The 16,955-nt window shown below is 51.6% G+C and overlaps 1 protein-coding gene across 7 annotated transcripts; it reads left to right on the top strand.

The window, feature by feature from the left end:
* The first annotated feature begins 955 nt into the window (after positions 1–955).
* ATXN2L (ataxin 2 like) lies at positions 956–12,402 on the top strand. 7 transcript variants are annotated; one of them, XM_069734827.1, is made up of 23 exons: positions 956–1,249; positions 2,089–2,122; positions 5,302–5,358; positions 5,570–5,641; positions 5,728–5,878; positions 6,090–6,211; positions 6,624–6,715; positions 6,791–6,991; positions 7,097–7,272; positions 7,474–7,578; positions 7,666–7,827; positions 8,773–8,841; positions 8,918–8,982; positions 9,171–9,433; positions 9,627–9,696; positions 9,869–10,015; positions 10,103–10,172; positions 10,287–10,462; positions 10,554–10,683; positions 10,770–10,879; positions 10,958–11,167; positions 11,246–11,441; positions 11,819–12,402. In XM_069734827.1, exons 1-23 carry the CDS (start codon positions 1,089–1,091, stop codon positions 11,866–11,868), a joined length of 2,889 nt encoding a protein of 962 aa, XP_069590928.1. In that variant the 5' UTR covers positions 956–1,088; the 3' UTR covers positions 11,869–12,402. The 7 variants fall into 7 exon arrangements, with proteins under 7 accessions (XP_069590928.1, XP_069590927.1, XP_069590926.1 ...); XM_069734826.1 differs by having other exon boundaries at positions 10,767–10,879; XM_069734825.1 differs by having other exon boundaries at positions 9,171–9,448; positions 11,819–12,013.
* Positions 12,403–16,955: the final 4,553 nt, after the last annotated feature.

The raw sequence follows: 16,955 nt of genomic DNA, 5'->3' as shown, positions 1-16,955 counted from the left end.
AGACCCTGCGCTGCACATCTGGTCACTATAAGACCCCGCGCTGCACATCTGGTCACTATGAGACCCCGCGCTGCACATCTGGTCACTATGAGACCCCGCGCTGCACATCTGGTCACTATGAGACCCCGCGCTGCACATCTGGACACTATAAGACCCCGCGCTGCACATCTGGTCACTATGAGACCCCGCGCTGCACATCCGGTCACTATGAGACCCCGCGCTGCACATCTGGACACTATAAGACCCCGCGCTGCACATCTGGTCACTATGAGACCCCGCGCTGCACATCCGGTCACTATAAGACCCCGCACTGCACATCTGGTCACCATAAGACCCCGCGCTGCACATGTGGTCACTATGAGACCCCGCACTGCTCAGTCATTGCGATATTTGGCCTCACGAACGAGTCAGATCAATAACCTAATTGATTATTTATCGCTGACAGATGGTGACGTCACATGAAAGGCGCACGTGATGTTCTCGCTCAGGTTATGGTGGAGGTTAGGACCGGCCCTGGCACTGTCTCCGTCCAGGAGGGGGGAGGAGCCGTGACGTGCCCTTGGTCACGTCCCACAGCTCTGAGGACACTCCGTATCCCGGCGCCACCTGAAGATTTGGTTTCGTGACGTCATTCCTAGCGCAGGCTGCCGCCATTTTGTTGCCCCGCCCCTTCCCTCTCCTCCTCTTTCTGTGGAAGCAGCCGCCAGGTAGGCAGCCGTGATCCCGCCCTCACCCACAGACGACGATTGCTATTGGCCGCCTGGTCCCACTTTCTCGTTGTCCTATTGGTCGCCTCCTCGGTGGAAGCCCCGCCTTTCCTCTTCTTGCCGCGCGCTGAGGAAGCCGCTCTATTCCATTGGCCAGAACGGGTCAGCTGCCGCCGATCTGATTGGTCGATCGTTAGCTCCGCCTTCCCCCTGGTCGGGCTGTTGCTATTCGTCGCCGGGAGTGCACGCACAGTCGGCGGCAGCAGCGGTTGGAGCGAGTGTGAGGCGAGCCTCCGTTCTCCCGGCAGGCCCTCCTCCTCCTTCCGCCCGGTTACGCGTTCTCCCGCCAGTGACGGAGCTCGTTATCGCTTTCTTCCTACTATGCTGAAGCAGCCGCAGTCCTCTCCGGCCACCCGCAAACCTGCCGCCACCACAGCAGCGGCCATGGCTGTGTCCACGCCAGGAGGCGGCTCTCCCGGGAGCCCCAACGGCAGCCTCCCCCCGGCCGGGAGCCGGAGCCAGGAGAGGCCCGGAGCGGGCAGGTAAGAGCCACCATTGCCGGTAACGGAAAGGCTGCGGGTGATTGACGCGCGGGGCGGCCAATAGCGCGGGAGATGGGGCGTGTCTGCGAGTCCCGGCGTCACGTGGTGCGAGCTGAGGCTTCCCCGTTACCGGCTGTGCGCATGCTCCGACATCCTCGGGCCTGTGCGGCACGGTCCGGCCGCGGAGGGGGATGCAGCTTCTCCGGGCGGCGGACGGTGACCTGTGCGTGCCGCCATCGGGGGCCTCATCTTACCGGTGAATTAGATCTAGCCCCCATAGTGCCCGTGCACTCCGGCTCTGGGGGTGGACTCTTCTTTTTTTGTTGCTTTTTAATGCATCAAATTACAAGAAAATGAGTGTTTTTGGCTGCTGCAAAATAGATCTGCATTTATTGATTTTCAATGGAATTTTGATGCGTGGCGAATGGTCCGCACGGCGCTGCTCACTGATCCCCCCCCCCCCCGGATGTTATGGGGGGCTACTATTCCGCAGCTGTGAGCAGAGATCTGTGACCCCATAGTGAGCGGTCACCAGCCTGCAGTGTAAAGTATGGTGGAGCCCAGTCTGTGCTGATGTCGGGGAGGATCTATAGAGATCGGATCCTTTACCGGCGATCCTCCGTCCTTTACACTGGTGCAGTGAGTTGGATGTAAGACCCCCAGAGTACAGGGGGCAGCAGCAGCTCCAGGGTCCCTCTGTATAGCTGCTGTGCACATGTGATGGAGACGTGATTCTATTGGGGTCCCACGGAGCAGAGCTGATTCCCCCCCTCCTCCTCATCTTATTTCCCAGTACATTGCACCGTTTATTTATTATTTCCGTTTTTTCCTCGTTGCAGGGGTCGGAGCATAGTGAAGGGTCTTCAGCCTCCGGTAAGTCAGGATGAGATGATTGCAGCTGCTTATGTCGGGGTTCCCATGTCCCATGAATATCGGCCTATTTCCCCCCATTCATCCCTGCGGTTACTGACCGTGTACCTCCTGAGCCGTCTGTCTGGGCGCACAGGGTGTGGAAAGCTGAATACAGTGACTCCTTGATATCTGCCAGCCGATGTCTTATTCCAGAGAAATCCACCATTTTCTTAATATGTAAATCACTCCGTGGAGGTGGAGTCTCGGGGAGATCTCTGTCCAGCCCATAGATCTTAACCACCTCATTTACATATTAGAAAATTGTGGATTTGTCCCTTTTTTTTTGTTGTTCCTGTGCAGGTTTGTCACAAACCCTGATGGCAGCTAAGTGACAATCCTGGTGTCCCGCACTCAGTGGTTATTTACGACTCGCAGATTTATACCTCCAGTTTGTCAATTCTTTCAGCATTTTAGATTAATGAGTGGGGAAGAATCTGCACCAGAACTTGTGTATGAAACTCATCGGTTTCCCCTCCCAAGAGATGCGGACGTTTCTGCACCTCATCCTAAAGCCACCGTCACATGTCCTGATATTTCCGGCACTGGATAAACCAGTACAGGTGCTGTCTGTACTATACATGTGGCATCTGTGTGCGCCAACAGTGCGCTCGGTACGGCAATACAAAGGCCAAGGTTTATGTGTCCACTGTGCAAAGATAGAGATAGAAAGGTGTCCGTGAGATACGTAATGCCATGCGTGTGTAATTTACTGTACATGTAATTGGCTCATAAATGAGTCACGTGCGGTGCCCCCTAGTTTTTTTTAATAACCAGCTAAGGGAAAGCAGCCAGCTGGGGGCTGGTCTTAAAGAAGTTATCCAATACTTGCACAGCCCCTTCTTATACTTGGCGCTGATGAAATAAAAAGCTTATACGCATCTCCTGTGCCAGTTTTGGCCCTTCCGTTCCCAGTTGTTAGGACCCGCGAGTCCGGTGCCCGATCAGTGCTGGTGTTGCTGGCCCCACCTCCGGACAAATCGAGTATCGAGAGGAAGTCCGGGTTGTGGCAGTTCTTGCTTCCTCTTGATGATCGATTATTCCCAAGGCGAGGGCCAGTGACGCCAATGCTGATTAAGCAGCAGGCTCGTGCACAAATATGCCTACACCACTGGATGGGCTGTGCGTGTAAGCAGTTTTTTAAAAAAAAATTTTTTTTATTTATTGGTGCCAAAGATTTTAGATCCAGAAGGGGTTGTCCTATTAGTGGACAATCCTTTTAATAGTCTGGGGAGGGGGCCAATAACCATGGAGCTTTCCAGCCTATTGGTATCTTCTCCCAGCTGTCTCCTTTACTTTGGCTGGTTATTAAGAATGGGAGCCCTTAAAAAGATGTAGGGTCCCCCTCTGTTTTTGTTTTGTTTTTTTAATAATCAGTAAGGGTATGTGTCCACGTTCAGGATTGCATCAGTATTTGTAGCCAAAACCAGGAGTGGAACAATTAGAGGAAAAGTATAATAGAAACATCTGCACCACTTCTGCATTTATTATACTTTTCCTCTAATTGTTCCACTCCTGGTTTTGGCTTACAAATACTGATGAAAAATCCTGATGCAATCCTGAACGTGGACACATACCCTAAAGGTACAGCACCAGCTGTTGCCTGGTATCAGTCTGTGAAGTTCCATGGCTATTGGCCCCTTCCCAGCCTAATAAGACCAGCCCTCGGCTGCCCCAGAAATGGCGCATCCATTGGATGTATAAACTTTAGCGCTTTGCCTCTGCTCTTCCCGATTGCTCTGGGGCTTGTGGGGTTGAGTTGAGCATCTGTCGCTGACCTCAATCCGTGTCATTCGTAATGGTGAGGCGCCTGTCAGATACACCCATCACTAACCCCCTAGTCAAAATGAGTACACAGGTCTGTAAAAATCACTCCCCAACAAATTTCCCTCTTTCGCCCATTTATTTAGAAAAAAAAAAATCCGCACTGGTCCGGCGTAATCCAAATGGAGGACCCTAGGACAAGCCCCCTTCAGAGAACGCAGCTCCATACACGGGAGCCGCCGCTGCCCGTTCTTGCGCAGCACGAGATCCCAACTGCTGTGAGGTCAGTAAGGTTATCGCAGTTCACAGCCGTCGGGTCTCGCTCATTATCCCGACTCTCGTGCTGCCCTCTGTCTGACCCGACAGCTGTGAACTGCGGTAACCTTACTGATGTCACCGCAGCTGGGTTCCCGCAGTGAGAACTGGCACTGGCTGTTTCTCCAGTGTATGGGGCTTCATATAGCTGAAGACTGGGATCGTCCTGGGACCCCCATTTGGATTATGTTTATTTATTTTTAATGGTGAGAGGGAAATTTTGTTGGGAATGATTTTTACAAATAAAGAACTTTAGTCTTTCTTTTGACTACGGGGTTAGTAATGGGGGCGTCTGACAGATGCTTCTCCATTACCAGCCCCTGGGCTTGATGGCAGTGACAGCTGTTGACGTCAGCAATTTCATTACCCCGATTGCAAATGCACCAGGGCAATCTAATGGTTGTGCCAGTTCTGGGGTGGCTGGGAAGGGGCCAATATCCATGGACTTTCCCAACCTACTAATATTATCCTGCAGCTGTCGTTTCACTTAGCTGGATCTTAAAAATAAAGGGGACCCCATATTGTGTTTTTTTTTTTTTTTTTTTTTTTTTGCTAAAAACCTGTACAATAAAATAAGCCACGGCACCAATTAGATCTCACATGGACATCTTTCTATCGGTCCCTATTTTTGCACATCTTTAAAACCTAAACCATCTGTCATTTCTATTGTCACACAGATCATACTTCTGTCATCTGTGTGCAGGATATATTTACGTCTGTGCTGCCTGGAAAAAAAAAAATTCATGTGCGCAGGCCCATAGACTATAATGGGGGTGCAGGAGTCTGTTTGCAGTACGTGTGAAAACTCACCATAAGTATTGGAAACGCATTCGTGTGAATGAGGCCTTAGAGAATGGATCGCAGATATTAAGGTACCGTTTTATTCAGTATCCTATGACCTGCGTGCCCACAGGCGGCTCAGGAGGGGCGATCCTACTGACAGATTCCCTTTAATGGGTCCAGGGGCAGCTCGTGTAGATGCTGTCACCGTACTGGGTTCTCGAGGCTTTTCTGGTGCCGTCCTCAGGTTATGACTAATCGGTGTTTCCGCTTTTTCTCCGCAGGTCTTTGAAGGCATTTATAATAACTCCAGAATGCTGCATTTTTTAACTGCTGTAGTGGTGAGTAATGTGGGCAGAGGAGTAAGTGACTGTAGTCGGCCAGGATGGCATTGCCAGCGTCACCAGCACTGATCCCAAGTAATGCCGCAAGGTCAAAGGTGGACATGCCCTTCGCCTGCACATGGTTCTCGCCCCTATATGCTCACTGCGCTATGTAATGCTGTGATGTTTATATATATATATATATAATTTTTTTTTTTTTTTCCTTAAGGGCTCGACGTGTGATGTGAAGGTGAAGAACGGGACCACGTACCAAGGCATCTTCAAGACCTTGAGCTCTAAGGTGAGAGGATCTGGTGATTTCTGGCTGTGTATCGATGGCTGCCTTCCTGCTCACGCAGTTCACTTAAATCTTCTTCTCCCCCACAGTTTGAGTTGGCCATCGATGCCGTGCACAAGAAGACGAGCGACCAGGTGCCAGGGCCGAAGCGCGAGGAGATCGTGGACACCATGATCTTCAAGCACTCGGACGTGATGCTCGTCCACTTCCACAATGTGGATTTCAGCTACGCTACGAAAGGTAGGAGGCTCCTGTTCACACATGATCCGCTTGTCCTCATGATGCTCTACTACAGGCATGTGCTCCACAGTAAGCAGGAGGAATCTGATTAATGTTGTGAGCTGCTGCCTCATCTCCTTAGCTTGTTGCAATCATGGATGCGTCCTCTTCCGTTCAGCAGTTTCCAGAAATGGTTTGACGCTTTCTTCCCCTTGTGATCCATCCATTGCAGATAAGTTCACAGATTCTGCCATCGCCATGAACTCCAAGGTGAATGGGGAACACAAGGACAAGGTTCTGATGCGCTGGGACGGAGGAGAAAACAGCGACGACTACGACCTGGACTCTGATATAGTGAGTGCTTTTTGTTATACGCATGAGAAGCTGTGACTACTGGGGAGTCATGATCCACAACGAGACATCAAGAAAAGAATGTCCCCTGACAACTAGCGAGTGGCGCTCTGTAGGCGGCCATTGTCCTCTCTGCTGGGGAGCGGCGCTTTGTAGGCAGCTGTAGTCCTCTCTGTTGGCGAGCGGCGTTCTGTAGGCGGCCACTGTCGCCTCTCTGCTGGAGAGCGGCGTTGTGTAGGCGGCCGCTGTCACCTCTATTGGCAAGCGGTGCTCTGTAGGCGGCCGTTGTTGTCCCTCTCTGCTGGCCAGCGGCGCTCTGTAGGCGGCCGTTGTTGCCTCTGCGCAGAGTCCTCGGCAGCACAGAGTATTTGAGGTGATGAGTAAGACAAATGTTAATGTTCTTCCTCCTTTGCAGTCCAATGGCTGGGATGCCAATGAGATGTTCAAGTTTAATGAGGACATCCATGGAGTGAAGACGACGTATGACAGCAGTCTGTCCTCATACACGTGAGTTGTGGTGCTTGTGTAGGTGGCTCCCATCACCCTCGTACCTCGTGTACTACCTCTACCCTCATCTTACAGAGTACCTCTAGAAAAAGACAACTCTGAGGAGTTCAGGCAGCGGGAGGCCCGGGCGACTCTCCTGGCCCGGGAGATCGAGTCCAGCCCGCAGTACAGAGCGCGGATCGCCATCGAGAACGACGAATGCCGGACAGAGGAGGAGAAGCACAGCGCGGTGCAGAGGCCCAGCACCGACCGAGACAGCCCCAGCCTCGGCTCAAGGTCCGTGTGATCGTCTTCAGCTGGGGGGCAAATATGGTGGCCTCTAAGTTAGTCAGTGCTGTGGTCTCTTATGTTCATGATTGCATCTTACTTTTCCTCCACCAGGGATGGAAAGTACAATCCTCTACCACAGCGGGTCCGAGATGGCTCACGAGGAGCCCTACGAACAAACTCCTCCAGAGGAGGCAGGTCCGGGATGGGGATGACGTCCCGTGCGCCCCCTCAGCATTATCCGGACACAAGCTCCAGCCCCATCCCCGAGCAGCGGGGCATAAATGGTGGTAAGTGGTGATGTGCCCCTGGAATCTTTGTTCACGCAGATTTATGCATTTGTCTGACTGAAATCCGTGTGCTAGTCATATAGAAGCGACTACTGTGCAGAAACCACAGTGGTAGCCACATGGGCCCGGACTGCAGCCACACACCCAAAATAGGAGGTCACTGCAAACGCAGAATGTTTACTGAATTGTCTTCTTTTGTAGGGCCCTCAAGGATGTCCCCCAAATCGCAGCGTCCTATCCCCCGATCCACCAAGCCCATGTCCTCTCCGTCCAGCCGCCCTATAGAAGTTTCTACCTCCCCATCAGGTTCTTGTTTTGCTTATGAGCTGTTTTATATTGTTGGGTTTTATAATGATTCCTGATTGCTCATTTATTTATTTTTTTCTTGTCTAGGTTCCTCCCGAGTCTACACCCCCCTGTCTCCAAAATCTGCCTCCTCTGCTAGCTCCATGGATTCATCTTCTCAGTCTTCGACCCCAGATCCCCGGCCTGCGGCGGAGATGAGTATCTCCACCAAACCCGCGTCTCCGAAGACAGTCGCTCCCAGCTCGGAAGGTGAGGAACGCTTGCCGGCTCGTGAACCCGGGCAGTCTCCCCGACCACGTGGGGGGGGCTGGAGAAGAAAGTGATAACGGAGGCAGGAGCCATGGCTTAGTTTTCTACATGACTTTGTATAGCACGTAGATTATATGGGCACCTGATGACATTGTGATACTTACACCTGTGTAGAAAGTGTATACCTGTATTTTAGATCTTTTGGTGCTGTGCCGGAGTCACTTTGCCACTGTTTGATTTGTAATACACGGTTTTTATATGTAGATTATGAAGCGAATAAAATCTGAAATAGTTTTTCTTCTGCCGCCCGCGTACTGACCTGTGGCTACCAAATGTGGTCAATATACGAGTCCAGAAATCCAGATATTTTTCTAGTGACTTGTAGGAGCCCCCGACGTTCAGCGCTACCAAATATGCTTTTCTTGTATTGCAATGTAGATTGAATCTTTCCAGAAGCTTGCACCCATGCAATACCAGACCCGGCCTGTGCCTGGCAGGGGTGCTGTTTGGGGAAAGAAAAGGGGGAAATATGTGTGAAAATTGTCACCGGGTTGAGATTGTGATAAGGAGGTGGTCTACAAACACTGACCGTTGCACTCTACTGTAGAGATGCAGTTTGTAGCCCACCGCCTGTGTCTGGGGGTTAGAGCCCCCTCTAGTTAGCTGTAGAGATCAGTCAGGATGACGTCCAGGCGCGCCAATTGTTCGTCTCCTCTTAGAATCCGAACTTCCTAATTTTTTCCACTGAGATTTCAGTCTGGGAGGAGACTGGCGCCCGTTCGTTTCAGCATGGCTCTTTCCAAGACTTTAATGCTCCTTTAAGTTATCAAAATACGGGGCTGATTTGCAGAGAATTGTTTCTTTAGGTGTAATTTTTATTTTTTTGCCATTGAGCAATGTTAAAGATAGAATTTCTCTGTCCTCTTTCTTCCTGTACAATTGTAGGTAAGGACCCCCAAGCACCGGTGAAAGAGCTGAGCTCCCCGTGTGAGATTGCCAAGCCGCCGTGTAAAGGTCTGTGTGCTGCGTCCGTCTCGGCCGGTCCCCATCGCTGCCGGATTCCTGTACTGATCTCTCTTCCTCCCCGCAGTGCTGCAGACTGAGCAGAAGAGGAACCAGCTGGACGAACTGCGCAAATTTGGGGCCGAATTTCGGGTAAGTTATGTTTTGTGTGGGAAGGAGGTGAGATGTGAAGCTGGAGACCCCAAGTCTGACAGATGTCGCTCCTACCTCCGGTGTCATTACGTGATCGCCGTTTTTATATCTGCGCACTTACAGAGCACGGTTAAACTTATTTCTCGGCCGAGCCGACGCTCAGTAATGTTCCTTCCTTTCCTCTTCAGCTTCAGGCGACTCCATGTCCAGACGCCTCATTAGAGTCTTTCTCCTTGAGACAAAGGGAACAGCTAGAAAGTAAAATGGCCCCACTGGATCCCGTTCACGTGGAGATCCCTGAATCGCGGGACCTGGGGCAGAAGATCCCTGAGTCGGTTGAAGAGACCAAGGAGGAACAGCGTATATGTGAGAATAACGAGCGCCCAGAAGAGGCGGCCAGTCCTGCCAGCAAAGGGGACGCCGAGGAGAAGGAGGAGCAAGTGGTGTGCGAGTACGTATACCGGGGGTAAGGTCCGGGACAGCAGGGCGAGGAGCCGAGCTGCAGGCGGGTGGTCTGTGTAACGTCTAGAACCGTGACACTTGGCGGCAGCTGTACTGAGAAACTTCTTTCCAATTATTTTTTTTTTTTTTTTTTTTGAGGGATCTTCTCTTTTTAATTCATGTGTTTTATGTTTTGTTTTTAGCCAAGTGAAAAAATCCACTCTGAATCCCAACGCAAAGGAGTTTAATCCCACCAAGGTCCTCCTGGCAGTGGTGAGTCCAGCGCTCCGCTATCTGGTTGTGGTGCACATGACCGATGGCCATGGACCCCATCCCCATTTTAGTGTCTGGTGGATACGTGATAAGTTGTGGTTTTAGTTGGGATCCACCCTAACTTTTCAGTCTTGACCCTGATGACACAAGTCTGCTTACGTATTTCTTCCAGAACAAGGCGACTAGCACGCCTACATCGCCCGGTCCCCGAAGTCATTCCTCCACTACCACCATCCCGATGCTGACGGCCGGCCAGAGCGGTGTGTACAGCCCGTACATCTCCTACATCAATCCGCTGCACATGAGCCCGGCCGTGCAGGTGAGACCCCCGCTCTATGACTGGCCCCTCTGTCAGCACGGGACTAATCTGCAGGTAGAAGAGTTTAGTGATCTCTTCTGTCCTCAGGCTCCTCAGATGTATCCGTACCCCGTATCTAACTCTGTGCCAGGCCAGCAGGGAAAATACAGAACAAAAGGTAAGCTGTCCTTGCCTGCGACAACCTGCCCGGTGGTGCCCTGCGCTCCGCACCTCGCCCGGTGGTGCCCTGCGCTCCGCACCTCGCCCCTCATTCTGCCGTTCTTTCTCGCAGGTCCTCCCCAGCGCTCTGACCAGCAGAACTCGGCCACCTCCCTCATGCAGGCAGCGGCTGCGGCCGGACCGCCCCTTGTGGCTGCTACGCCCTATCCTTCCTACATCTCCTATAGCCCGCAGCAGTTCCCCGGACAGCCCACCATGATGCAGCCCATGGCTCATTACCCTTCACAGGTGAGGGGGACGGCAGGACACGCACTAGCACTGATGCTGCTTTTTTTTCGGTTTCATTAATCTTTTTTAACCCCTTTTTTTTTTTTTTCAGCCTGTATTTGCCCAGATGCTGCAGGGTAATCCTCGCATGATCGCGTCCGGGAATCATCCACAAGCCTTAGTTTCTTCCTCCAACCCGCAGTACCAACCCACAGAGCAGCCCACCCCCCAGACACTATATGGTGAGTGGCAGGTCCTGGAGTTCGGGGGGTTCAGCTGCCTCGCGCCATGTCCAATACCTGTCAAATGCTTCTTGTCATTCCAGCAGCTGTGCACCAGTCGTACTCCCACCACGCACCTCAGCTGCACCCCCAGCCGGCCAGCACCCCCACCCAGAGCCAGCAGCAGTCTCAGCATGCCAACCCCAGCCCTGTGCAGGTGAGTATTGGCACGTCCTCCATCTCCACAGCCCGTCAGATGGATATTGGTGTCTGAGCCCCGTCTCCTTCTCTCCAGCACCAGGCCGGCCAACCTCCGCACCTTGGCAGTGCTCAACCCCAGCAGAATCTGTACCACACAGCTGCCTTGACGGGAACGCCACCCTCCATGACTCCTGGACCCACTGCACAGTCCCCACAGAACAGCTACCCACAGCAGGCCGTGTACGCCATCCATGCCCACCAGCAGCTGCAGCACGGCTATGCAAACATGTCTCACGTCGCCCAGGTAATGCAAGGAGCCTGCAGAATTAAAGGGTATGTCCAGAATGGGAATAGCCCTCCAAATACCTGTTTTTGTCCCCAGGCACATTTACAGAGTGGCGTTACTGGAGCACCTCCCCACCCCGGAGCGCCTCACCCACCACATCCCGGTGCCCCCCACCCTACACCCGTAATGCTCCTACATCCCTCACAGACACACGGTGGCCCCCCACAAGCAACAGTCTCACAGACCGGGGTATCCACCCCTTCTCCATATACCTATATACCACATCCCCAAGGTGAGTAGCACGGGAAGAGCTGAAACGTCCCCCAGCCGGGCAGTCTTGTATCTTGGGGACTCTGCTCAGTTTAGGATGATGGGTGGCCTTTAACAGCTCCAGTGTAGACCACTGTGTCTCCATGGTAACAGACTACAAACTGTCGTGTAGTCAGATCCTCCAGGCGTCGTCCATCACTCCTTGTTGGCCCCTGGGATGGCGTGACTGCAGGACCGCACTGTAGTCTGTTACCGTGGAAACACATAGGTCTTCATAAAAGCTGTATACACTAAAAAAGAACAAGCACGCTGGTGATGGGCTATAAACTGTGACCTTCTGTAATTTGTATGAAATGATGATTAACTATATTTCATCTAATTCTATATTCTTTGTTCCAGTTCAGTCTCATCCGTCCCAGCAGCTTCCATTTCATCCTCCCGGTAACTGATCTTCCTAAGCTGTGACTCCGACTTCCACAGTCATAACCCTATAGCCAGTCCTGCCTCCGGGGCCCGGCACGGAGACCTCCTGACGCAGTGATTCTGCGGGGTCTGCACCCAGGTCGTGCGACAAAGGGGGGACGACTGCAGCCACACGGAGGGTTCATCAGAGGCGGACGGTGGAGGCAGTCTGTCCCCCGATTGGCACCAGGAGAATGTTTGTTTTAGTTTTTGGTTATTAATGCAGCGGAGGAGGGGGGGGAAGGCGCGGCCCCTCGCTCCATAGAGACTGGAAAAACGACACAAGATTTTATTTTTTATTTATAACTATAAAAATCGGGCAGTTTTTGAGATGGTCCACTTTCATCTCCCACCCCTTATCCTTCATCTCCCCAGTTCCCCCCTCAACTTGAACGGAGTGATGGACTACTTTTACTTTTTATTGAATAAAATATTTAAAAAAATAAAAAAAAAAATTTAAAAAGCCGTACAAAAAAAATATAAAATACAAAAAACACAAAAATAAAAGTTTTAAACTAAAACTCTGGATCTAGTGGATTATTCCAGGAGGTGAGTGTGATGGCGAGTAGCTGGTATCGCTATGTGCCCCCCTGTACCTTCAGAAGGGGCTGGCGAGTGTTATAGGGGGACGTTCATCAACCGAAAGAAGCCCGAATTCTGGGGAAAAGCCTCATGGCTGACACCACATCACGTGGTACCGACGTGTCTGACTATGGGGGGGTGTAAAAATCTGAATTCGACCATATAGATGAATCTGCCCCTACTTCTATTAACCTGCGGCATTTTTGCGTTTTCGTTTTTTGCTCCCCTTCTTTTCAGAGCCATAACTTTTTGTTATTTCCATCAATATGGCCATGCGAGGGCTGGTTTTGCAGGACGAGTTGTACTTTTTGAAGAAAAACATTTGTTTTAACATTGTGTACTGGAAAACGGGAAAAAAAATTCGAAGTGCGGTGAAACTGCAAAAACGTGCAATCCCCACACTTGTGGTTTTTTTTTTTTGTTTTTTTACCATGTTCACTAAATGCTGAAACTGACCTGCCATTATGATTCTCCAGGTCATTACGAACTCAGACACCAAACGTGTCTACAGTTGTTGCGTTTTTTTTTTTTTTTTTTTTTTTTTTTTTTTTTTATTGAAGTGGAGAAAAGAAATTCCCAAATTTTGGTAAACAAAAGTGCCATTTTTCGACACCCGTAGCGTCTCCATTTTTTGTGCTCTGGGGCCATGTGAGGGTTTTTTTTTTTTTTTTTGTGCACCGAGCTTACGTTTCTATTGATACCATTTTGGTGTAGATATGATCTCTTGATTGCCCGTTATTGACATGTAGTGGTGACAAAAAATCCGACTTTTTTTTTTTTAGGGTGTCCCCCCATCCTCTTTAAGCTGTTAAGCAGTTGGGTTAACGCTAATATTGATCAGGCGATTCTGAATCTGGAGATGCCAAAAATTTTATTTTTTTTTCATTTTGAAGGGAGGTGATATGAACTTTGTATATATCATTTTTTCAAACTTTTTTTTTTTTTTTGTACTTTTTGCATGCTTCAATAGTTTCTACTATAAGCTGCAGTTGTCTGATTGGCCCTGCTACATACAGGTGATGCTCAGATCGCCTGTGTAGCAGAAATTCTCACTTGCTATGAGCACCGTCCACCAGGCAACGCTCATAGCAATCAAGTTATGACCACTATAGAATCTGCTGGAGACCTCTGGTTGTCATGCCAACCCATCGGTGACCCGCGATCACGTGACAGGGTCACAATGGGTGGGATTTTTCAACGCGCTTCCAGAAAGCGCAAGTTAAATGCTACTGTCAGATATTGACAGCGGCATTTAACTAGTTAACAGCTGTGGGTGGATCACGATTCCACCTGTGGCTGTTAGAGGCACATGTCAGCTATTTTGAACGGCTGACGTGTGCTGGGAAAGATGTGGGCTCAGCGCTGAAGCCCACATCACAGGGAGTGATTCTGATGGCGTACTATTACCCCAATGTCGGAAAGGGGGTTAAAGTGGAGTGGTCTCGGGGTCCTGGGACCCCCATTGTGGTGTAGGTGTTCCCAAAGCCTAACATTACATGTGCTGTAGGAATGCACTTTAAACCCCTTCATCCCCAGGCCATTCTGTGCTTGTTTTGCTTCCCCCTTTTTTTTTTTTTTTTTTTTTTTTAAATATATTTTTACCATGGTCGCTAGTGGTATATCTGATTCCCCCAGTCACTGAGTGTTCAGATACTAACCATGGAGAGGGTTGTTATTGTTTTAAGTGGTGAAGAAAAATTTCAAAATTCGTTTGCTCATGTCACCATTCTCCAAGATTTATCGCAGGTTTTTTTTTTTTTTTCGGGTGCTGTGGCTTTTATACTTTTCTTCATTAAAATACATGTTGCATTTTTTTAATGAAAATTAAATACTGTTTTACAGCACCAACAAAAGCGGAAATGTCACATCTCATGCATAAATTTGTTTTTTTTTTTTGTTTTTTTTTTTCCCTGACTGAATTGGAGAATTGCAGCATGTCGCTTCTACTTTAAGGGTTTTTTTTGTTGTTTTTTTTTGCACCCATTGAAAGCAATGAGGGCAAAACACACAGGGCTCAGGTTTTGGTGCTGAACACGGAATTAAACTATCAGTGTGCGCGAGAGACAAATGTACCTGAAAAACAACCTGCTGCAGCACAAACGCACTGTGTGAATACAGCTTTAAAGGATAAAATCTTGAGCAGCGAGCCATCACTTTCTGATGGTGAATGCCAGTCTATGGACTCCGGCCACATGTGCTGCTGAGTCCGCTCCTCACAGGGACCAATGTGAGGAGACCGGGCGGCTCTGCACTTGGTGGAGGTTCCCATAAATAATGGTGCAGAGGACCCAGAATATGGCTGAAACAACGGCGCTGTTTACACACATGGACCAAAACGATGCTGACGGGAGTGTGCGAAATATTAGTGGAGTGTTAGATGGCCTGGGGGAGACCTGGATAGTCCTACTCCCATCCCATCTTGTGACCCATGACTGCAGGAGCAGACAACACCATGGTCTTGGGGCTCAGCCGAATAAATCGGACCGCGGTGCACAGAAATCCATGAAGTTGTCCCACTCGGGTGGGGAGAGCTGCCGGGCATTACTGTCCAACGTATGTGACGTCGTCCCTTACAGTGCAGAGACAAAGCTAAGCATAGAAGCGGGAAGAAAATAAGTAAAATGCCAAACCGTGAAAATAAAATGTGTGCACTGATAATTACACTCACATTTGTGCTACTCCCATACGCCGCACACGTGACCTGCTCTTCAATCGGCCATTTGTAACTTATTGCCAAGACCTGTCATGTGTGAAAACAAGTACTGAGCTCGCGTTACCGCTGTACTGAGCTTGCGTGACCGCTGTACTGAGCTTGCGTGACCGCTGTACTGAGCGCGCGTGACCGCTGTACTGAGCTTGCGTTACCGCTGTACTGAGCACGGATGACCGCTGTACTGAGCTCGCGTGACCGCTGTACTGAGCGCGTGTGACCGCCGTACTGAGCTCAGGTGACCGCCGTACTGAGCGCGTGTGACCGCCGTACTGAGCTCAGGTGACCGCCGTACTGAGCGCGTGTGACCGCCGCACTGAGCTCCCGTTACTGTCGTACTGAGCTCGCGTTACCGCCGTACTGAGCTCGCGTGACAGCCGTACTGAGCTCAGGTGACTGCCGTACTGAGCTCAGGTGACCGCCGTACTGAGCGCGTGTGACCTCCGTACTGAGCTCAGGTGACCGCCATAATGAGCTCGCGTGACCGCCGTACTGAGCTCGCGTGACAGCCGTACTGAGCTCAGGTGACCGCCGTACTGAGCTCAGGTGACCGCCGTACTGAGCGCGTGTGACCGCCGTACTGAGCTCATGTGACCGCCGTACTGAGCTCAGGTGACCGCCGTACTGAGCTCAGGTGACCGCCGTACTGAGCGCGTGTGACCGCCGTACTGAGCTCAGGTGACCGCCATACTGAGCTCGCGTTACCGCCGTACTGAGCTCGCGTGACAGCCGTACTGAGCTCAGGTGACTGCCGTACTGAGCTCAGGTGACCGCCGTACTGAGCGCGTGTGACCTCCGTACTGAGCTCAGGTGACCGCCGTACTGAGCTCGCGTGACCGCTGTACTGAACTCGCGTGACCGCTGTACTGAGCACGGATGACCGCTGTACTGAGCTCGCGTGACCGCCGTACTGAGCTTGTGTGACCGCCGTACTGAGCTCGCGTGACCGCCGTACTGAGCTCAGGTGACCGCCGTGCTGAGCTCAGTGACCGCCGTACTGAGCTCGCGTGAACGCCGTACTGAGCTTGCGTGACCGCCATACTGAGCGCGTGTGACCGCCGTACTGAGCGCGTGTGACCGCCGTACTGAGCTCAGGTGACCGCTGTACTGAGCGCGTGTGACCGCCGTACTGAGCGCGTGTGACCGCCGTACTGAGCTCAGGTGACCGCCGTACTGAGCACGTGTGACCGCTGTACTGAGCGCGTGTGACCGCTGTACTGAGCTCAGGTGACCACCGTACTGAGCGCGTGTGACCGCCGTACTGAGCTCAGGTGACCGCCATACTGAGCTCGTGTGACCGCCGTACTGAGCGCGTGTGACCGCCGCACTGAGCTCGCGTGACCGCCGTACTGAGCTCGCGTGACCGCTGTACTGAGCACGGATGACCGCTGTACTGAGCTCAGGTGACTGCCGTACTGAGCTCAGGTGACCGCCGTACTGAGCTCAGGTGACCGCCGTACTGAGCGCGTGTGACCGCCGTACTGAGCTCGCGTGACAGCCGTACTGAGCTCAGGTGACCGCCGTACTGAGCTCAGGTGACCGCCGTACTGAGCGCGTGTGACCGCCGTACTGAGCTCGCGTGACAGCCGTACTGAGCTCAGGTGACCGCCGTACTGAACTCAGGTGACCGCCGTACTGAGCGCGTGTGACCGCTGTACTGAGCTCGCGTGACCGCTGTACTGAGCACGGATGACCGCTGTACTGAGCTCAGGTGACAGCCGTACTGAGCTCAGGTGACCGCCGTACTGAACTCAGGTGACCGCCGTACTGAGCGCGTGTGAC

The sequence above is a fragment of the Ranitomeya imitator genome, chromosome 7 (assembly GCF_032444005.1).
Source record: "Ranitomeya imitator isolate aRanImi1 chromosome 7, aRanImi1.pri, whole genome shotgun sequence".
Taxonomy (NCBI): domain Eukaryota; kingdom Metazoa; phylum Chordata; class Amphibia; order Anura; family Dendrobatidae; genus Ranitomeya; species Ranitomeya imitator.
Note: the sequence above shows the minus strand (reverse complement) of the source record. Positions and strands in the feature narration are given on the sequence as shown.